Below are 23678 nucleotides of genomic sequence, written 5' to 3'. Positions count from 1 at the left end.
ACAAGATTTTTTCATTTTTCATCCCAAATGTAATGTTTACATAAAGAAACTTGTCATTTCAGTCCTACTGTGGGAACTTTATACATTTATTTATGTACTTTTACATGTTTAATATATTATTTAAAAAATCACAGTGATTTACAGTATAGTAAAATTCAAATTCTGAGGGCATGTGTATTTCGGTTCTTAACGCATAGACTTTATTACTCTCAGTAAACTGAGGCCAAATATAACATAGTAAAGCTTTAAACAACTCTTCTCTGTTAACAATACTAATAAAATTATTTTGAACAATAGCATGGTACCATTTGGCATGTAGAATCTATAGCTCATACAATATATCAAAATGAACGTTTTATAGCAGTGAATAGTGGCACAGTCATAAATATCCCAATTAAAAAGCATGTGGTTTATCCTCCCTCCAGCCCTGAAATTGCCAATCGATCTGAAATTAGGCTGGGACAGACCAAAGCTAGCATCATCTCCTTTTATTTGTCACTCACTTGTCCAGTTATCAGCTGTATATAACAGAAGAGCACACGGTAACTGGGGAAGATCATACCTTTGGAAGATTGACATCACGGATTGATCGAAGCATCAGCACTTCCTCATTTTCTTCTGGACATTTAACCTTTAGATTTCCAGCTGCAGTCAGTACTGATTTCACTGCTCTCATGCCATAATCATAGTGATGTTGTGAAGACAGCTATAAACAAAAATGTCGAAAATGAGCATATATTGATTGGCTTATACTTCTTGAACAGTGTATTATGCACAAACAGAAACAACCAAAATATGGCGGCGTGAACAAACCTAAAATCAAGGCTAGTTGATGTTTTTTCAGCCACCATCAGTAATGGATATTCTTATCATAGAAAATACTGATACATTAACACATACTACAAGATAGCAAAAAGTATTTGCCTCTTTTTGAATATTTGTCACACTTAAATAATGATTTAATGTACAGAAGGAAAAAAAGCTATCCAATCCTACCTGGCTGTATATATGGAATAATTAACTACCCCCATAGTTGCTAAATCAAAAAAATTAACCAAATATAATTTATAATTGGGTTCAATTTCACTTGTTGTATCAGCTTTGTCTTTCAAAGTTTGTCTTTCAAAGTAAACAGCACATGATGCGGTGCTCTAAGGTAATTTAAAAACACATGAGAAACAAAATGATTGACATCATTCTGGGAAGGGTTACAAAGCCAATTTTAAGGGTCTGGAACCTCAGGGTCTGTGAGTCACAATGAGAGTCTGGTGGCCATCCTACCAAAAGAGCTCATCAATGAGTCATCCAGGACATGTATTAAAAAGGAAAGAACTGTAGGCCTCACTACAGTTCTTTCCTTCAAAATTCAAAAAGGCATCCATGGGAACATCCACTGACATGAGTGGGACTGCTCCACCAATGTCAGTGGGCAGTCCTAGCTGTGTCCCACAAGGGTAGCCGGAGCCCAGAAGTTCCCTGTCAAGTGGAACTTTTTAGGGACATCATACCAAAAGTCAAACATGGGGATGCTTTGCTGCTTCAGGAACAGGGCGACTTGCCATAATTAATTGAACGGTGAATTCTGCTCTTTATCAGAAAATCCTGAAAGAGATTGTCTGACCATCAGATCATGACCTAAAGCTTAAGTCCTGAAGGGTTATGCATTAGGACAATGATGCGAAGCACACATGCAAGTCCATCTCTGAATGGCTCAAAAGAAACAAAATTAAAAAACAGGTAATACTTGAAACCCCTCCAATGTGACTGAATGAATCCAATTCTGCCAAAAAGAGTGGGACAAAATTAATCCACAGTGATAGATCCGCAAGATTCATTGCCAGTTAAGACTCATTGCCAGTTCTCGCAAAGGCGTGCTGCGTAGTGCATACCGCGTTAACCCCGTATTAACCCCTTCTACAAAAAACGAACACAAAGAATGTACACAAATATTTGCCCAAACCAAACACAGGAACGGGCGAATATTCGTAAAATATTATGATTATTTATTGTTTTATATAGTGCCATCAAATTCTGTAGCACTATACAATGGAATACAAAGATTTTTCCCCACGAAGACGAACACGAAGAGTTGGCCGGCGCCCAAGTCTACTTCAAGTTAAACAAAGCTTTGGTTACAAGTGGCAGAAGGAAGATAACAGTTGGATTCTAAAGGGTAATGGCTTTCTATCAGACAATAGCCCCATATCCAACTTGTTATATTCCCTGAAACGCAGGCCTGGACACCAATCGGGTAGATAAAATGTTAGGTTGAAACAATACTAATATTTATGTACGATTTAGGAGCAGATATGGTGAAACTCTATACAGAATGTAGCTAATCTTTGCTGATAATCTCTGAGCTGTTCAAGTAAACATGAAAAAGTAGGTCCTAGTAACTTCAGATCATAGAAGCAGATAAATGAGCAAAGACATTTATGACACAGTATAATTGTACTAAGGATGAATATGTATGAAACTATCAAAACATTGTGAGAATAAAATTAGATTAATTAATCAATGTGAAAGTGAGAGTTGACAAGGAAGAAATGATATAAATAAATGCTGGTGTCTTACAGACCTTTCATTCATTGTAAGAATGAGGGTTTGTACAAAGTGGCAAACATGTTCCCCATGTGACAATGACATTGATTCAGAATACTCAGGAAACTGCTGCACATTAAAAATACCAGACCTACCAGCACTCATAAGGATAAATAATATAAAATAGTAGCAAATCAGGAAAGGGAACCCAAGTGGGTGTTGAGAGATAATGTAAAAACAACCAAAATGTAATCTGCAAATTACATTGAATATATTATGAAAAAATGGAAAAAAATTATATTTTTATTGATTATTCTGGTCTTTTCATGTTTTTTGCTCCCACTGTTGGTTTTCTGGAAAACATCACAAAAAACTGAAGTGCCCATTGTGTGACAGTCAGCAACTTAGTGCATGACTCTAGGCCTGACCTAGGGCAGGACCCCCAGCCGCCCCCTCCTCGTCAGTGTCTTTACTGCCTTAAAAGGCGAGACTTGGGCCAGATCACTGGCGACAGTCATACCTTCTTGGTACTTCTTGGCTCTGAGAATTCTTCTGTAATTTGCTCAGTCACACCAAAACAAATCTGTTTGCTTTTGGGTGATTGCTTCTAGTAACTCTGCTTGTGTCTTTTGCCTTTAGCAATTAATTATACTGTAAGCATTTCTATCTGACTGGTGCTTTGTGTGTAACTGAGTTGTGTAGTTAACTCCCATGCACAGTGTCAGTCTCCATTTTGAGAAAAACACATGGCCAATGACTAACTTTAACACCATTGATAGGTTTACAGTCCTATCTTTTACTCTCTCTTTTCACACTCTCAAATTTAAGTTTGAGTGATGCTTTTTTGTGCATTTTAGTTTTGCGGTTATTGTGAAAAAAATTCTTTTGCCAACAATTCATAATTCATCCAAAACCACAACATCCTTGTATTAGAATTACCTACAGATTTATCTTGTTTATTGTATGAAACTTGCTGCATAGTAATTATATTTGTTCCTAATAGAGTAAAACAGTAGCAGTGAGAAACGTTTTGCTCGTAATTACGTTTATGTCAACATGGCACAAATTTAAATGCAAACCTAATTTTATAGCAACTCACTTTTCATGCAGCATCATTCTCTGCGCTATGAAAAGCAGTAATGTAAATTGACATAATGTAGCACATGCAGATAGGTCAAGGGCACCAGCTGAAGTCATTCTCCCTCAGCAGGAATAACAGCTGTGAATATTGCATTTCACTCAGAAAAATCTACATGTGCATACAAAATCTATTTTGTCAGAGAATAGCATTGGCAGTATTATATCCTAAAACTACAAAAAAATAAAATAAAATGTATATCTTACACATGGGCTTGAAGTGAGGTTTACACGTTACAGGATGTAAATAATGCTATTTTCTCACCTGTTCAGAGCATAGCCTGTAAGTAGCAACAATTTTAGCAGCAAGACTACGCGCATCAACGAAACCCATTGAGTACAAAGAGATTTCAGCGATCAATGCATAATCTGGAACCATCATAGCCACGGTCCGAAAAAGAACCTAGAATGTGAAGGATAAAAACACATAAATCATCATTAAAATAAAACAAGAAGACAAAACAATAAATAAAACGTAGACTAAAAATCAAAACTATTAAGGCATATCTCTTCCATTATAGACCCAATGTGAATATGAAATATAATTTCCTTTTGTTCTGCAAAAAAAAATATGGCACAAGGTTAACCTAACTTTGCAGATAAATATTTTGTTTGCATGTAATTTAATGCATTTTCAGTTATTAAATACTTCCTTAGAATGTAGTTCAAGTCAATTACATCAACCTAATGACAAAGCTAACTTTAAAAAAGCCAATAAGGAGCTACTGTCACAGTACCAGATTAAGACCCTCCAGGACCCCTAAGCATGCTCTTACTTGCAACCACACAGGGCCGGCCCGACAATAGAGCCGAGTGGGGCAACTGCCCCAAGCCCTTTTTTTTTTTTAAAGCGGAGAGAGGGCGCCGAGTGGTTTTCACTTACCAAGTTGACAGTACCCGCTCGGCGCCCCTCTCTCCTCTGAGAGCCCTCTAGCTCGGTCTCGGTGCCGGCTTGTAATGCTGAGCGCCGGAAGATGACGTAATTTCCGGTGCTCAGCATTACAAGCCGGCACCGAGACCGAGCAGGGTGACTCGCCGCAGGACTGCTGAAAGGTAAGTACAAGGGGGGGGGACAGTAAGGGTAGATAATAGGGAAGGAGGGAGAGGAAGGGTAGATAATGGGGGGGGCGGCAGGGAGGGAGAGGAAGGGTAGATAAGGGGGGGAGCGGCATTTGAAACTTCGCCCCAGGCGGCATTTTGTCTTGGGCTGGCCCTGCAACCACACATACCTAAATAAATGTGTACAGGCACACCTGCACATACTGTACATGCACACACACATAATAAATCTGATTACCTGTCAGGCCCTTACTTCACTTCCCCTGCACGTAGCTGGTAGTAGTGCGGTATCATTTAAGAATTTACCAAATGTGCCTTATAGATAATCTGGCCCTGCCTCCCCATAGGTCTTGTGAGATAAGAAAAATATATATTGAGCGGTCAGTGTTTTGGTTGACACAAAGATATTATTAACTAGACTTGTGCATTCGTCTTCGGGCGAACATGAAAACGAACATGAACAGTGCGTTTTCGTGTTCGTTTCGAAGACACGCCGAAGAGAAGACGGCGGCGGTAAAACGTAGGCGAAGGCGAAGACACACACCACGAAGATCTTCGTGATCGTCTTCGTCTACCATTCTTTCCCCCCCCCTTCTAACTTACCTTGTCTTCGCGGCATCGCGGCATCGCGGCAGTTCCCGGAAGTGGAAATCCGCAGGTTCGCCGTCACGGGTTACAGGGCAGTGCAAATGAGCTTATTGGTCACCTACAGTGACCTCCTCTGGCATCAACCAATTGGTTGATGCCAGGGGAAGATCCTGCAGGTGACCAATAGGCTCACTCGCACGGTCATTGGAAGTTAACCCCTGACAGCGAACCTATGGATTTCCAGTGGCATCTGCAGGGTAAGTTGCAGCATTGAGGTTTTAAAACCCCAATGCTGCAACTTACCCTGCAGATGCCACTGGTCTCCCTCCCTGTTCAATTAGTTAAATGTCCGTACGAGCGACTTTATTGGTCGCTCGTACGGACATTTAACCCGGCACAGACTAACTAATTGAACAGGAAGGGAGACCAGTGGGATGTGCCGGGTAAGTTGCAGCATTGAGGTTTTAAAACCCCAATGCTGCAACTTACCCTGCAGATGCCACTGGTCTTCCTCCCTGTTCAATTAGTTAAATGTGAACTAATTTTGATTCCCTCAAGATTGTAAACTTACGTGCAGGGCTCTCTCCACTTAATATATTGGTTTGTCTTAGTCTGTCCTTTCTAGTCTTGTTATACCCCTTGAATATATGTATTGTAAAAAGTGCTGTGTAAATTGTTGGTGCTATATAAATAAAAGATAATAATAATAATAATAATATGTATGTGAATATGAATACAGTATATCTAAATGAATAAATATTCACAAGTTCACAAGCCTGCTTCTATGACTATAGCAATATACTGTATGTTTTTTCTTGTCATTGTTAACGTTTTATATAATTAACTTTATTATTCCTAAACTTTATCCCCCACCAGCATAAGAGACCTGCATTGGCAGGGAAACAACATAATAAAAACTACAAATAGTTGTTTTTGCAACTACAAATAGTTGCAAAAAATTCAAAAAATATTTGCACACGCTATAATTGTATACATCTCAATGCTGGCCATCTGCTGCATAACATGGTGTCTGAGCACCACTTAATATTACTGTGTGAGAAAACTGGCCTCTTGCTTAGAATAGATGTGATATTTTATCCTGCCAAGGGTTCACCAATACATAAGAAACTGTAACAAATATAGTACAACATGTAGTGTGTGGGTAGATTTGTACTGTTTGATTTAAGAAATAGAGGATCTGATATTTATGGGAATGCTAGGAAGAAACAGGGTATGTCCAGTATACAGGCAGGTTATTTCAGAAATCTGGTTGTTTTATGGCATATCTGGTTGTTCAAAGTACATTGTCCCAGATGAAAGCGCAAGAGCAGTTGTACTTAACAAAAAGCTCAAAGAACTTGATTTTCTAGAAAGTACAATGCGTCACAGCTGTGTCTACGATGTTCCCAAAAATCTTAGTAGTGATTCTGGGACAAGGGAGTTGGGGGTCTTAAGAGTTGTCAAAAATTTATATATTAGCATCTCAATTTGCTCTTGACAGCTGAAAACATTACTTGGGTACAGGTGACTTCATTCAGAAAATCTTTACTTCCTGACAAATAATCCTTTTTATAAGGGCCGGCCATGATTAGAACCATTTGGCTGCCTCATTAGCATAGAATCTTTGAAATGGATCATTAAATCTGAATTGGAATTGGAAGAACCACTCAAGGTCAGCTCATGTATGAGGTTACCAGGTATGTATAATATGGGAATACCTTTAAGGCTAGGTTTCCACTTGTTTTTTTTTTGCTAAAAACGCCCATAAAAACGCCAGTTCAGCCACACAGCGTTTTTTTTGTGAAAAAACGCTACGGCCAGATGTTAGCTGTTCTTCAATAGGAAATCGCAGAATGCCATATCCACTTGGCGTTTTTCTGTTTGGTGTTGTTTCAGGCTAGGTTTCCACTTGGTTTTTTTTAGCTAAAAACGCCCATAAAAACGCCAATAGCGCCACCTGGCCTTTTTTTAGTGAAAAAACGCAGCAGCCAGATGTTAGCTGTTCTTCAATAGGAAATCGCAGAATGCCATATCCACTTGGCGTTTTTTTGTTTGGCGTTTTTTCAGTCCTCTTTGGCGTTTTTCTGCTTTTTTGGGCTCTGTGGCAGTTTTTCAAAATCGCAGCATGTTGACACTCTGGCGTTTTTTGCAAGGAAATCTTGCCGTTTTTCTCCAATAGAAGTCTATGGGAGAGAGAAAAAACGCCATGAAAAAGCCATGTGGGTTTATTGCCCTGGCGTTTTTTAATGGCGTTTTTTCCACAGTTACAATGCAGAGGATGGACCCAGTATCTGTGTGTCCTACGAGAAATAGGCTGGAAACAAACAGTTTCACACAAAACAAAGTTCATATTGAATTCTACACCATTTGGAACAAACATGCCATTACAAACAAACATACGCGACGCATCAACTGGATCCTGCGTGCCAAAAGCAACAGCAAACAATTTGCACCATCATTTGGGGCCAATCTTCCTAGAGGAGCAGACATTCGGAATAAAGCAGGCCTTACAAACCACAGAAAAGTGACAAAAGGGTCCGCCGGGGAGTTTAAGTAGAACTCTACCAAGTAAATGACATCAGGGGGCAGATACTTGCCATTTATCCTAATCCCTTTTTTAGCTGGGTGAAACTTCTAACTTGTAAAGGCTGGAAAAACTGCCTAAGGTCAAAAAAAGCAATTTCCACAGAAAGGCTAAAACGCCAGAAAAAACTCCAGAAAAAAACGCCAAAACGCAGGAAAATGCAGTGGCAGTTTTCTTGGCGTTTTTCATCAAGAAAAAAAACACAGGACAAAAACCCAAGTGGAAACCTAGCCTCAGTCCTCTTTGGCGTTTTTCTGCTTTTTTGGGCTCTGTGGCAGTTTTTCAAAATTGCAGCATGTTGACACTCTGGCGTTTTTTGCAAGGAAATCTTGGCGTTTTTCTCCAATAGAAGTCTATGGGAGAGAAAAACGCCATGAAAAAGCCATGTGGGTTTTGCCTTGGCGTTTTTTATGGCATTTTTTTCCACCGTTTCAATGCAGAGGGTGGACCCAGTATCTGTGTGTCCTACGAGAAATAGGCTGGAAACAAACAGTTTCACACAAAACAAAGCTCATATTGAATTTTACGCCATTTGGAACAAACATGCCATTACAAACAAACATATCCAACTGGATCCTGCGTGCCAAAAGCAACAGCAAACAATTTGCACCATCATTTGGGGCCAATCTTCCTAGAGGAGCAGACATTCGGAATAAAGCATGCCTTACAAACCACAGAAAAGAGACAAAAGGGTCCGCCGGGGCATGTTTAAGTAGAACTCTACCAAGGAAATGACATCAGGAGGGGGCAGATACTTGCCATTTATCCTAATCCCTTTTAGCTGGGTGAAAATTCCAACGTGTAAAGGCTGGAAAACTGCCTAAGGTCAAAAAAGCAATTTCCACAGAAAGGCTAAAACGCCAGAAAAAACTTCAGAAAAAACGCCAAAACGCAGGAAAATGCAGTGGCAGTTTTCTTGGCGTTTTTCCTGGCGTTTTTCATCTAGAAAAAAACGCAGGACAAAAACCCAAGTGGAAACCTAGCCTAATTGAATGCAAAATATCAGATAATGATCATTTTCATTTAATGGGCTAAATTGAAATTTACATTTCTTTAAACATAAGTTTGACTTTTCCATTCTAACTGTGATAATATAAGATTCAGTGTCAGCTTGTTAGTATATAAAAAAAAATACATAAAAGAGATGTGCATTTTATCTTCCTAAATAACTTTTCTTTGTAAATCACAGCAGGGTACTAGATCAGTTAAACTAACTTCTTATTCACCTCAACATGTACTATATGATATAACCTGCAGTTCTCTGCGAGAATCACACAAAGCAAGCACGCATTCTATAAAACTTAACAAGGTGAAACAGACTGAAAAGCCTCGTGAAAACCAAAATAACAATATTAAGCACTGACTTTCTGAGCACAGCTTGGTTGTATTTCCCCATCGTCAAATGTTTGCTCTAATTGTTTCAAGCATGCATTAACTTTTCAACTGTCAGGTAAAGACTCGGGGCTTCAGTTAACAAACATGTATTCTATGAAGTATAGGTAAGTAAGAGAAATCGCAAACTTGAAAGTCTTTATAAGTGCATGACGTGTACCATTTTAAATACAATTAAATTGCACATTTTTACATATTAATTGATAAAATGCGTGTGTGTATCATTATGTAATACTGTCAGTGAAAAAAGGGCAGAAAACAACAGGTAGGAAATTCAGACAAGGGGCATTTCCTATATAATTGCTCCAGGGCCCAACGCTCCTTAATCTTGCTTTGTTGGCATGTATGTTAGTTATGGGGGCAATTTCTTTTGCCCTTTCTCTTTTTTGCACCTTTCTTGCTGATGACTTTCCTTCATTTTCTTTCCCTTTTTCTTTTATTTTGCTTGTCTGCCTTTTTTCATTTTTTTCACCCTCTTTCTATTGTTCCCTCCCACAGATATTCATATACACACACATACACACAGTACTTACTGTATCCTCCACGTCCCTCCAGTATGTTCCTTGTGGCCTGTAGCTCCCTCACTGTGCTCGACACCCGGAAATGACATCACTTCTTGTGTGCAGTGCCAGTGAGGGAGGATGATTGCCTCATGTTGTGGGACCCTATTGGATCATTGCTTCATGCAACAGATGAAAGGTATGGACCAGCCAGAATGCTGGGATCCTGAAGCAATTGCTCTATGTGTTCCTCCATTAACCAGGCCCTGCATACCAACTTTAGCAACCACTTGCCCTAACATCCATATGTTCAGTATAACACTATACACTTATACATACATACATATACACACACTCTCTCAACTGCCCTCTCCCCCTCTATTACGCTTCCCTTTGTGCTTCTAAACCAGAGCTCACCTCCTGACACCCTATTACCATTTGCTGCAAAACAATTATGGTTATTTCATACACTAAAACAAACCATAACATAAACAGACACCCTTACACCCGTAGAAAAGTACCTTGCTTTAGTGGCCCAAAAAGGCTGCATTCTGCTTTAAAGGTAAGTCTATACTCACCAGCATATTGCGTTTATTTATACTACTGTGATACATGATAGGTAGCTGTTGTTATTCTTTCATTTTCATTGGCGATTCTCAGTATATTGCAGTTAACAATCTGAGCAACTTCTTTACTAAACAACAATCTGTTAAACAGACCACCTATTTATTAAAAAGTTTTTTTTACTAAATTCCCAATGGGGAGGTCATTTCATTAGGATAGGATCATATTATATTTGTTACTCATTTGTTGATGCTTATCCTCCAATGTTTCAATGCATTAGAAAGCCGAATTGAAGGATACCACAACAAAATGCTGTAAACACATACACACAAATTCAATATTCACCCAAATCCTTATGTTTCTTTATATATACATTTCTTTTCCAGGAATAAGTAGAAAATCTCTTGTGAATAGAATTCTAATCTCTCTTTAAAAAAATCTTTTTCATTCATTTGATTAGAACGATATGAACGATATTTAAATTAGACAGAATTGTAAGTATTCTAGTTGTCTGTTCTAATTAAAATTTAAATTGAAACCTAGGTTCTAACGAACAGAAGCTTAGTTCCAGGTCTAGAGGGAACGGTCTTTAGATGACTTGAAAAAACGATTCACAAAAGAAAATAAGATTCACATGGGAGCTAATATTGGGTTTTTTTTGTAGCAAACATAGGGCATACAGACATAGAGTGCATAATACATGTCAGCTATTTAATTGGTCATTAAATGCAATAATAATTATATATATATATATATATATAATAAATATAATGTTATTGATGACTTGGGAACCTCAGCAACCATCTAACATACACATGCTGACTTTGTACAGTTGTGATGTAAGGCAACCACTATACACCATCAATCAAAAACTAATATTCATCCATTAGACCTGTGCTACCTAGTTGTGTGATTTCTCATTATTTGCACTAAAAGTGATGTATACAGGCATATAAAATAATAAAAAGAAACAAAATGTATTTGGATTCCTGGTATTCATAAACTAAAATACAGATCAAAGCCCTTACATGTTTGCAATAAAGAAGAATTAGGAATAATAATTTTTTTAAATAAACCCAAATTGGAGAAAAACAACTTTTTTAGTCTGTATACAAGGTGCACTTAACACACACATATATAATCACCCCCCTTCATAGAACAATGAAGTCTGAGAATTGACTATCCATTTTAAAGGGAAGGAAAAATGGGCAGACTAGATAGTTAAAATGGTCGAATTCTGCCTCAATAATATTTATTTTTGTTTTATATTAACCTGCAGCACGTAATGGGTTTATGATATCTTTATTTTTCCATAGAATAGTACCATACCTTCAAGTTATCTGGAAGTTCAGCTCTTCCTGCATATCCTGGATTCATAGTAATAAATACTGTACAGGATGAGTCCAAACTTATTTCAGTTCCTTCAAATATAAAGGTTTTTACTTGCTCGGATATTGCCCGTTGAATTGTCTGAATTTGTTGGGCGACTACAGAAAGCACCTGTAATAAGATATAAGGCAATCTTTCAGAACGTGTTCTTCCTTTAGTTACTACATACAAATGCCTTTCAGCACCTCCAATTTACCAAATAAGAACATATAGAAACAAATCGACATCGTGTATTTATATAAATGGTATGTATGCATTTTTCGCAAATGAAATGGTATGTGTTCCTGCTGTCAGGAACCATATATTACGCTTGAATACAGAAGCATAACCAGAAACAGTTCAATGAAATGTTTTGTGATGATGAGTTAAGGTTAGTGTATAGGATGTATAGAGTGGCTGATTTGTCAGAATAAAATTAAAATCCCAAATCTTTATGTTTGATTTCTGAAGAATGATTTATTTCTTTTTATAAGCATCCTGTTCTTCACATTATATGATTCATATATTATCTCACCCTTTCTCTCTCTCTGTCTCTTTTTTGTTTTGCTCTTGTCCCCGTGTAAATGATATTTAGGCATAAGAACCATCCAAAATCAGCACCATAGATCGCTCCATACAAAATATCCTGTGTATTTTTGACCTAATAATGTCATAATAATTTTTTCTCACTCACTTCAGTTATGGTTTTTTTTAATTACTCACATACCTACTCTGTGCTCTATCTGAAACACCTGGTTCCTTACTCTTCCATAATCTGTGCTACAGTGACAGTGGAAAAGACAGGTCATGGTAGGGTTCAGTCTTGAACTCAATCAGTGGGAAAAATATACTACACTAGTGGGAAGAATATACTACACTAAAGCACTCAAGAAATGTCAGTGAGTATACAAGCAGCATTTGAATGTGATTTTTTTGTTTTGTTTAACTGGAAGACAAAGATTGGTAAAGCAAACACTTTCATTCATTTATTATTGAAAAAAAAATCTAGGTACAACTTTCATTCATGTTTTCCCTTTGCATAATATTATTGTATACTCTGTATTTAACATATTTATTGTACTTTCAGTTGTGATCACTTTTTATTTCCCTTCAAGACAAGGCTTTAGTACTTGAGTCTTGTGACATCATCTTCTTGTTTTCTCCTACTGACATTTGCGGTCTGTTATTTCTGTATTATATTTATTACTGTTATTGTGTCCCAATTCATTCAAAGCCTGGAGCAAAATGCAGCTGACGTATTGGATTTATTATCATCTAAAATGTATACAACAATTGTGACATTGAAGCTAAGATCAGAATAATATGCAACAAGAATTGCAATTGTGGATACTGACTTGATGGATATAAGAAATATTAAATAGAATATGCTGGTCCAGTCTATTTACACATATTTAATAAGAAAAAAGTAATTAACATATTTCATTTAAAGTTGCTTTAGATCAGTCATCAAACATTGTAGACTTAACATAGAGTTCAAACATTTTCTTAGTCCAAACAAACTATATTAGTTTTTAATTATTTCAGGCTCGAGGCAGACTTCCATTTCTCACCGAATCTAAACGTCCATTTTTAGTAAGTTTACATTTATAGGAAAATCTGGGTGTATCTAATTAAATAGAGGAGCCCCCAAGTGACAGATACTGTAAACAGATTACTCTTCATAATTTCTCTAACACATGGTAAAAATAAAGTAACTTGTATATTCAACTCACATGCCGTTGCCTGAGTTTTAAAAGAGTGTAAATGAAACAAAAATAAATAAATTTGCAACAAACCCAAAGAATTGAAGCACCCGGACCTCCTGTTAAACAAGGGGGATGTTGAGTGCCCCTTTTTACACATCCTGTGTGTGGTAGGCAGGGGGGTGATCCCACCTATGCCCCCTGTTCCAAAAGGGATGCAGGTGGTAAATTATTTATAACACCACCCTCCAGGGCCCACCTGTCTCCTCCCAATGCCCATGGGGAGTTGAAGCAAAATTAAGCATTTGGAGAATAGAGACCCTCACAGAGAATAGAGGATGGGGTGAACTGGCGCACAGCAATACATAAGCATGCTTGCTTCTGTCCATTTTAGAATTATCTGCTATCGGACACAGATAGGATTATTTTTATTTTATTATGTTCTGTTTTTGTTTGTTTTTTTAATATATATATATATATGTCTCCTTGAGGGGGTATGGGTGGGCTCTGTTCCTCCCATAGGTTAACTGATTATATCTGAACCCTACCCTATGCCATTTTGTCATAAGTTGGATAATGAGTGGGGAGTGGGGTAATGAATCATATGTCCTAAGAAGGTGCGGCGAAATGTGCAACATGCAGTTGCAAATTGTAATTTGCTTGTTTTTTTTCAACACCACACCTATGTGGTCAAGTGGACCCAAGACAAGCATTATCTCATGCAAGTGCAAATGTCAGGGACAGTAAAAAGTGTGCAAGCTGGTTTGCGTAGCATTATCTGCTTGCTAGCATGCACTTTAGTTTTAGTGAATGAGAGGACTCGGTTGGCCCTTCATAGTCAATTGCTGGAATGAAACATTTAATCACTCCTCAGCTCACTGTTTAGTGAAATAACATTGTTGCTTTTCTCTTTTTTGGGTTGGAAAAATGGTTATCCCATTGAACACTTTAAGGTTTATTCACTAAAAGGAGAGTTGACAGGTGAGTTTGCAGGAGCTTTTGTGTATCAGCTTCTTGTCTTTACTATACATTACATGGATGACCAACCCCAGTGAGCGTATGCTGTAGGAAGAATTTGGCTGGCCCTGTATAATCTATAGTTAACAGCAAGATTTTGTGCAAGTCACCTGATGAATTATGCATTATACAGGGTCAGCTCATCCACTGGAGAAACTTATCAGTTTGGCCCTTCCTAATGAATAGTAAAATGAGAGAATTAAAACTACAACTCACCTGCAAACTCTCCTTCCAACTTTACCTTTAGTTAAGAAACCCTTCTGAAGAAGTTATATTCATTAACATTTGCATAGCACACTATTTTAATCCATTTGTTTAAAAAAAAAAGTATTTTCAGTTTGGTGGTGTTAGCATGTTAATGAAAGAGTTAATGTAGCACTTCATTAAAATATATATTTTTTAAATACAGTTTATGACCACACAATCTTTTGACATGCCATAAGGATAATGATAATATTTTGTAATAAAACAGTTAAATAGTTAAAAGGCTTATATAATTCCATGAGTATTACTATAAAATGCTATATGTAAACATGAAAGTGCTAAATTTGAAAGTCAATATTATGTTCAGCATTTATATTTGCACTTGTCAGTTTCAGCATTCGGATTGCATACTAAGTTCGCTGGGATACTGGTGTGTTAGAATTACCTCCAGCTCAATACGATTAAATTCATCAAAGCATGCCCAAGCTCCAGACTGTGCCAGACCTTTGAAGAATTTCCCCATGGCTTTATAGTCTAGTCCATCCGAGCAGTTAAAAACAACACACTGGAAGTAAAGAGAAAAAAAAAAATCAAAGTTTTATGTTACCATAACACAAAAAACATCAAAACAATTTCAATAACTAAAGATACCCAAAATAGGATTTATTATTTCAATTGTCTATTCCTCCTTGAAAATTCCTCCATTAAAAAATAAATATATATAACAGAACAGTAGGTCATCTACAGTGCACGTATAAATATATATATATTTATACTTAACCCATCAAGTTGATTTTGTTACTCCCCTGCCCCACTGTACACTGAGTGAGTCTACAATTGTTGTTCCCCTTGGTTTAATAGGGTGCTTCATTTCATTTTTTTTAAACATATGTTATTAATTTTATAGTGGGGGACTCCAAGTCACAGGGATCTCACCAGTAAGTTAATATCCCTGTTTTTTTTTAACTCACATACACTTGCATACAAGTTGTAAGTAATGTTTTAATGTTTTTGTGAGTGCTAATGCAAGTTAGCTTTAGACATGTGTCCAACTCACAGGAGTTTGCTAATGCAAAGCCATATTTTTTGCCAACTCACAAGTGCTTGTTTAGTCAATAGTGGGTAGTTGTTGATACTTGGTAAAGTGATAAATGAAGTTCTGAGGAAATGAGTGGTATTTGCAGCAACTACAGACATTTCACATTTAACAGTTCTGGCTAACATTTGTGACATTGCAAGAAAATTGTTATTAAAATAAGTAAATTTTTTAAAACACAGATTCAATTAGCTATAGATTTTTTAGGATCAATATTAAAAACTTGTGGATTTTTTTTCCACAGAGAAGTAAGAGGTATTTTTCATCTTGAATAGGTTCCACAATATTTTTGGTTTTCGTTCCTCTAAATTTAATCACCAAGAGTAAAAGCACAAACATCTCACTTTTCTATTTTCTGTTTCATCTATAGAGGGGTAGCCAGGCTCGGCTTTCTTTTCTAGTAACAATAACACCATAGCGATAGCAAAAAGCAATTTTATTTTTGGGATTGGAACCTTGAACATTTGCATAAAAGCTCAAAATTGAGCATTGAACTCAAAATTATTTAAACTTGTATTAAACACTAATAATATAAAACACTGACATCATTAATAATTGTTACTATTAATATTTTTTATATAATCTGGTAAATAAAGTCAGCTTTTCTGTTTCTTGGAAAAGGTCGTGGGAATATCCATTTTCAAAATAACCTTAAAAAATGTAGAATTATCACCTGTCAATATATGACTTCGTTCTAACACTTTCACCAATTTCCCGTCCGAGTCACTTGTCAATAGAATTGATGCATGGAATGCCTCACTCTCATTCCAAAGTAAACATTTTTAACAATGGTGTTTACTTCCAATGGAGGATTTATAAAATATTATTTAAATTGTCTATTCCTCCTTGATAATCCAAGAGTTTATATAAACAAAGAGAAAATGCTGCTGCAGAAATACACTTTTATAACATTTGTGGATCATACCCTATTTTTTAATAGTAAATATTATTAACCTGGCTGCATATACAAGGGTTGGAGAATGGATGTTATGATCAGTATTTGTGGCCATAATCCTGCCAGGGGAGAATATAGATTTTTAGAGTTTACATTTAGTCAGCATTTTGTATTACTACACAATATGTTTAATATTATCCAGAAAACATAGTTTGCTTGAAGCTTTCAAAGCTGGTTTAGAGAAAACACTGGCTATAAAGATGTAAGATGGATCAGCCTAAATTAAAAATATTAGAAAGAAATGCCTAAGATCCACCTCATTGGATATAAAGATTCAATTATGTTTAGATTTATCTCTTAGAATGGGTTCCCACCATAAAACCATTCCATGGGTCGTTTTTTTGTAAGGACACACACACTAGACTGCAGATGAACATGCACCTAAACTTGTAATCTGCAGTTGTGAGAACGGTAACTCCAACGGAGAGTTCTCAGGAACTAGTTTTAGGATTAAAAACTCATAGAAGATTAAACTCATACCTTTGAGTAAGAAGGTTTTAGGCTACATTGAAGAAAAAGCTGCAGTAATTAGGTTGGTGTGTTCTTCTGATACATCTGACCTTGAAGTGCAAGTTCAAAAATGGTGCCATGGGTGCATCTCTGTGATTTTATTTCTTCCCTTTTCCAGAAACTGGGACCATAAACGTGTAATGTGGTCATAAAAGGTATTTCTATATACTTTACCCTACCTGTTTAGCTACTGCTCTAGCCAAGTCTTTACATGTCTCTGTTTTCCCAGTTCCAGCTGGACCTTCTGGAGCCCCACCAAGATTGAGCTGCAGTGCTCCCATTAAGGTTCTACAAGGGTAAACATAGTTTGTTAATTGCCGAAAACATAATGCTTTTCTGAGCCTAATATAACATTAATAGTTTCTACATTGTTTAGTTTACAGCACATTTCCCTCTTTGGCTTCCACCTTGTAGCAGGACTTCTAAAATGTATTAACAATCACGAGTGACACAACAAACAAATTTACATACAATATTAAAAAATCTTAAACATTTTGATACCATCTGTGGGTCATATATGTGACGTTATTGGCACAAAGAACTTTGGGACTTGTCCATGTTTGTTACTTCTCATTTCTTGCACAAATGTTCTGCCCCTGTTGGTTTTGTTTACCCACTCTTACAGAGTTTATTATTTCAAGGGTGTCAGCAACATCACAATCTTGTATCACATATAATTCACATGGATTTCAGTGCAAATGTTCTAAAGATGTGAGTAGTTAATGTTTATTAGCTGTGATCTGACTAAGCCTAAATTAAGTAAGTATGGGCATTATGGTGAGGCATATACTGGGATGTTTTGTGCATAAATTAAGCTAAATCATTTGTTAAGAAAAAAAAAAATTGTACCAAAGCAAGATCAAACCCTAATTCCACTATCCTGAGTAAAGATTTTCAGTAACATGGTAAGTCTCATGGTAAAGGTATATTTTACATATTTTGATTTTTAATGTCTTATTTGTAGATAACCTAAAGTTTTATACTGTGGTGTTACTAAAACTATTTTATTCCCGGTAATGCAAAGGTCACTGTGTACCGTGTTAAAGAAAAAGTAGTAAATAAATGGCTGTTCCACAGTAAAAGACAGGTGGTATTTGACTCACTCTTGTTTTTGTAATTCTGAAGCTACTTTAAATGTATTAACTTTGCCAGAAACAACAAATCACAAACAAACTTGCTGTCTGCATGTACATAGTCACATTAATTGTTGTCTGGAAATGGCAGGGTGACATTATTTCAATAAGACACCCGTACGACACCAAAAGACATTAAAAGAAATGTTATCTGGCAGGAGGGAATTTTTCTAACGTTCCTATGGTGAATCATTACACTCACTTTATCCAAGCTAAATGTCTTCCTCGGAAGGTATTTATATTAAACAAAGTTCCTTTTTTAACGTTGCTATGAAACAGAGAATCAATGGGCATATCTTTAAACACTGTCAAAACTTAGATAAAGTTAGAAACACAGGGCTCTTTCAATACAAAAGGGCCAGTCAGTGCAGTATAGTATGTATATTGTGTTCTAGAAATGTTACCAAATGCTATGGACCTTTTTTGTTGGCAATTTCTACACACCTGAAGGAAAACGAAGCAGAGAGCTCAAAATTTTCATTTGTATTTTGTTTGTTTTTTCACTCTTATGCTCTAACACTCACTCTTACTCACTCTCTTTCAATGTCTCCTTACCTTCTCTGTTAATCTCTTCCATGTCCCCATCTTCTTTTGCGTGGTTTTGCTTACTCTTTTGCCTCTTCTTTTTTCTTCACTTCTTCTTCTTTTTTCTCAATGGGGAATGGGGCAGAAGCTGTCCCTGTGGTATGCTTTAGTAGAAGTACTCCAAAAGACCAGAAAGAGAGGTGCAGAAATGGGTCTCTTTTTCTTTGGATCTGTCTTCATTATTCAGGTGTCTTGAAGTACTTCCACAAAAATGAGGAGCCACAGTGCACACCACAGGGACAGCTTCTAACCCATTCACCCATTTGCAAAAGTGGGTGAGCGCAGAGGCCTTACCATTTTCCAAGAGGCCAAGTAAATGGAGCTAATAGCAGGGAGAAGTAGACCAAGAAAGAAAACAAAAGAAGGAATACACAAGAATAGGCAAGAGAAGAAGTGGAGCTGCAGAAAAAGAGATAGTGACACGAAAGCAGATGGTGGAGAAGGTAGGGAGACATCCATATCTTTCTTATCCTTCTGTCACCAGCCCTATTATTTTGCCTTCCCTTAATTACCTCCCTTATCCTTCTTTATGAAAGGTCACTCTATTTAGCATACCTAAAGAAAAGCACGATTGTAGAAATTATGCAGGAGAAGACATGGGAATATATTCCGAGTCGGACTTGCACAGACATAAACATTTATGAACAGTCTGTACACAGTGACATATTTTTGCCTTAGTTGAATAGGCCTAGAGCTGGTTGAAGATATCTCTCTCTAAGCCAGATAATGCCACAGAGGTCTGCACAGACTTCTCTAGTACATTTACCAGGTGTCCTAAATTGGAGAATTGGGATACGACATCATGCCACTGCTCCACAGAACAACCCAGAGCGAGAGAAGACCACCCTCAGAATAGCAGAATTGGGGCAGTGTGTGTGTGCCTCCAAATAGTTTCTAGCTCAAAGGTTCTACTTTCTGTTCCCATATGTGGGAACAGAAAGTAGAACCTTTGAGCTAGAAACTATTTGGAGGCACACAAAATGTTGATCGTCTAACAAAGTGGACGATCAACATTTTTTGTTGTGAACACACCTTTGAGAATCACTGTATGATTACAAATCTCTTATTCTTAAAATTGCATTTCACAAAAAATGAACATAGTCTTAACATTTTCTTAAAATTATAAATAATACCAAATAAAAGTATAATAATAATTTGTCATATAGGTAGTAGAGCAAGGTTAATGTAATTTAGAAATGAAATTGACATGTCCATATAATTGTGACCTTTTTAAAATGGCACTTTAAATAAAATGCAATTTATCACTGTGGTTACAATACATTACAAAATAGTACATCAGGGGCATCAGTAGCACATAATAATTCTCAAGATCCTTTATAGAATATCATATGTGGTTTTATACCAATTAGAGAAAAAAAAACAGCTTGGTACCGCTGTTTTATTGAAGAGTAGGCAGATTATTACTGAGCCTGACCTGTACTCAAGCTCTGATACTTTAACAGCCTTTTTTTTTTTAAATCATATTTCAGTAACACAGTTTCAGGGGCATCTATACAAGTATACCTGTACATCTGCAACTGTATCATCTGTAAAAAAATGACTAACACAATGTGATGTAAACAATATTATATTTCTAAAGTGAATCTTTAAACCACACTGTGGTAATGTGATGATGGTTTAATATTCAGGATTGCATAATGCAATAAAATTTGTACCTGAAGCAGCGATCAGTAAGTGGTGTAAGGACAAGTCTCCCTGAGTTGCCCAAATATTCCGATCCATATGGTACAGTTGTTGTGACCATTCGTACAACAACATTTTTTTCTTCCCAATAATATCTGAGTTGCGCGATCCAGCTAAAATCAGAGTTACTTGTAATCCTACGGGTATACAAGCTGGAAACCACATCCCGAGCTGTAATAGACAATTGCATTATTAATAATTCTTTAACATAGGCTGGTATGCCAATATGACAATATCTTGTGTGTGAGAGATTAAAAAAAAACAAGGATGATCCAAGAGGATGATGTAAAATGGCCACCTGCAAGGTTCTCTCCTATGGGCTTGGTGGGAATCCAACTCCATCCACTTCCTGAAGACTCAGGCTGGAATGCCTTACTAAAATATCAGCGGGTAAATTTCTGGAAAGCTGACCAATGTATCCCCAAGAGTCCCCAATAGCAAATGAAGTAACCACAATATGCATTGCAGAAACCTCTTTTGGGCACAGCATATTATTAGCATAAAGTGCTCAACATTGTGCACCCCTGGACCTGGGATCTATAAAATACAAATATCACCTTCTGGCACCATGAAGACACCACTGCTTATCTTTGTAAGGTTATTTATGTGTATATTTTTTAATAACCTGTAGTACACTATATGGACAAATGTATTGGGACACTTGACCATTGCACCAACAGGGACTTTGATGGCACTGCATTCTAAAACAATATATATTAATCTGAAGTTGGTCCCTCCTTTGCAGCTATGACAGCTTCCATTCTTCTGGGAAGGCTTTCCACAAGATTTTAAAGTTTTTTTGCCCATTCATCCAGTCGAGCATTTGTGAGGTCAGGCACTGATGTTGGTCGAGAAGGCCTGACTCGCAATCTCTGTCCAACTTCATCCCAAAAGCGGTTAAAGTCAGGGCTCTGTGCGAGACAGTCAAGTTCTTCCAGATACCCTTCCACTTATACCTGTTTTCCATATTAGTGTATGTGCTGGTGATTAACATTAACACTTATGATTGTTATCTCTCTTTTATAATGTGAACAGTCAGGAAAGGGAAACTATTCATTCTTACTGGTATGCTTTTTATGTATATTGTAGGCACTCTTATGATTACACAAGAAACCTTAGCATTATAACAAGGAACATCATTGTATACTGTTATTTATGTACTGTATAATATATACTCTCTGCTAAATAAAATATATATTTTTTTTAAAGGCAAAGGTTTTGGTTTCAGCTTTTATGTTAAGCAATTACAAAAGAATGCTGTTTAACACAAACACAATGCAACATTTTTTTCATAAAGGAAATAAAAGAAACACTTATCTTTATGTAATTACATTTTTATGACAGTTTTACCTGTTTGAAAGGTGACACTAAAAACACAAAACATGCATGTAAAAATACATATGATAAAACGTCATTGCCTTGAGGTAATTCACAAGCTGAAGACTAATGAACATGCAAGGCTCAATGGAGGGTTCCAAAGCTCACTTAGTAGCTATTTGTCTTAGTAGCTATTTAGTATCATTTTGAGATTTAGAATCACCAGAAGGAAAGTACAACTTTGAAATGAAAAGGCCATGATTATTATGCTACTTGACTTTTTTAATTTATGTTACTTATATTTACTTACTTTTATTAGAAATCTACTTTGAATGAAAGTTATATAAATGATCTTGCCACTTCTCTATATATGGGTAAACATATGAGGCGTGATCTGCTCCAGATTGACAGTCTATAGTCATCTTGGGAAAAGAACAATTTCTTGCTTATACAGTTACCTAATAGAGCAAGCCAATACTAGACAAATGGGAATGTGTAAAGGGATTTGGAAAAAGACATCGTAAGTTGAAAAAATAGTTGCCCTGATTAACAAAAGCCTAAATATATATAGGACAGTACAAAACCTTCCAAATGCTGAACAGGATTTTCCCAATGCCAAACAGTGTACTCTTTTTTATGGTATTATGTGCACTGGTAATTGTCTTTTGGACTGGACTGGATTACTAGACATGTGTATTCGGATTGCTACGAATTTTAATTGTAGAACATTTTGTTAAATTTATACAAATATCCGAAAATGAGAAGGGGCCTGAACGAACCAAATGAAAACGTTCGTCTCAGGACCCAGGTAAGCAGGTCGGGTAGGAGCCCATTAGCAGGGGATACTTGAAAGTCCGTCTGTACCCCATGATGCCTCAGGTAGGATACTACCTACTACTACTACTAAAAGCCCACTGGAAGGGCTGACGGCAGGAAGCCCACTGGCAGGGCTGAAGGCAGGAGGGCCACTGGCAGGGCTGAAGACAGGAAGCCCACTGGAAGGGCTAAAGTCAGGAAGCCTGACAGAGTTACTTTTATGTTTTGCTATCGTTGCACTATGTTTATGAAATTAGATACAATATGATACAGTAAATTAGATAAGTATGAATTTTCAGTGTATAAAACCTCAGTGCTAAAGTCAACACTTTAAAGCACATAGTAGACAAATAAAAAAAAAACAATGAAAAATTAACAAAGCACCACAAAATCACCATTATCACTTAAAGGATTAGCTTTCCACTAGCCATCACTTATATACTGTTTCATCTAATAAAATAATATTCAATTTATATAATTATTATGCTTACTTTATTAATTATTGTGATATTTAAGTTTGGAATTTATGTTACAAAGAAATGAAATCAAAGATTTGTTTCATATCTGATTTTGCTCAGATATCTGTGCCTGTATTCTGTGATACTTAATTGAAATGTGCTTGATTAATGAGGTGTTTACTTTTTATAGTCACTATTAAAATGAAAAGCAGTCTGCTCTATCTTCTAGAATTCCATTTCAAAGGAGCTTGATGCTCATTATGAATAATCACTTGCAACTCATGAAAAAAAAGACTAAGCTGAACAGAACTCAGGAAGTCTTAATAGAAAATTAAGTCCACTATTCTTGCATCACAAATTGTGTAGGTTATGATAAGTAACAACATTAGACAAGATACCTAAATACTTAGAGGAAAACTAAATGATTGACCATATAAGATGAACAAT

At 36.6% G+C, this 23678-nt stretch overlaps 1 protein-coding gene across 1 annotated transcript in view; it reads right to left on the bottom strand.

The window, feature by feature from the left end:
* LOC149299757 (dynein axonemal heavy chain 3-like) overlaps positions 1 to 23678 on the bottom strand; it is a 498381-nt gene that overhangs the window by 255880 nt on the left and 218823 nt on the right. The window contains exons 29-34 of the mRNA XM_089486039.1: positions 20613 to 20811; positions 17398 to 17506; positions 15103 to 15222; positions 11695 to 11865; positions 3944 to 4081; positions 563 to 706 (exon numbers count right to left, since the gene is read on the bottom strand). Of these exons, the coding sequence (XP_089342165.1) occupies positions 563 to 706; positions 3944 to 4081; positions 11695 to 11865; positions 15103 to 15222; positions 17398 to 17506; positions 20613 to 20811 (881 nt within the window). The remainder of the gene's footprint in view (positions 1 to 562; positions 707 to 3943; positions 4082 to 11694; positions 11866 to 15102; positions 15223 to 17397; positions 17507 to 20612; positions 20812 to 23678) is intronic.

The sequence above is a fragment of the Sceloporus occidentalis genome, unplaced genomic scaffold (assembly GCF_023333645.1).
Source record: "Sceloporus occidentalis isolate IW3139 unplaced genomic scaffold, rSceOcc1.0.p SCAF_28, whole genome shotgun sequence".
NCBI lineage: Eukaryota > Metazoa > Chordata > Lepidosauria > Squamata > Phrynosomatidae > Sceloporus > Sceloporus occidentalis.
Note: the sequence above shows the minus strand (reverse complement) of the source record. Positions and strands in the feature narration are given on the sequence as shown.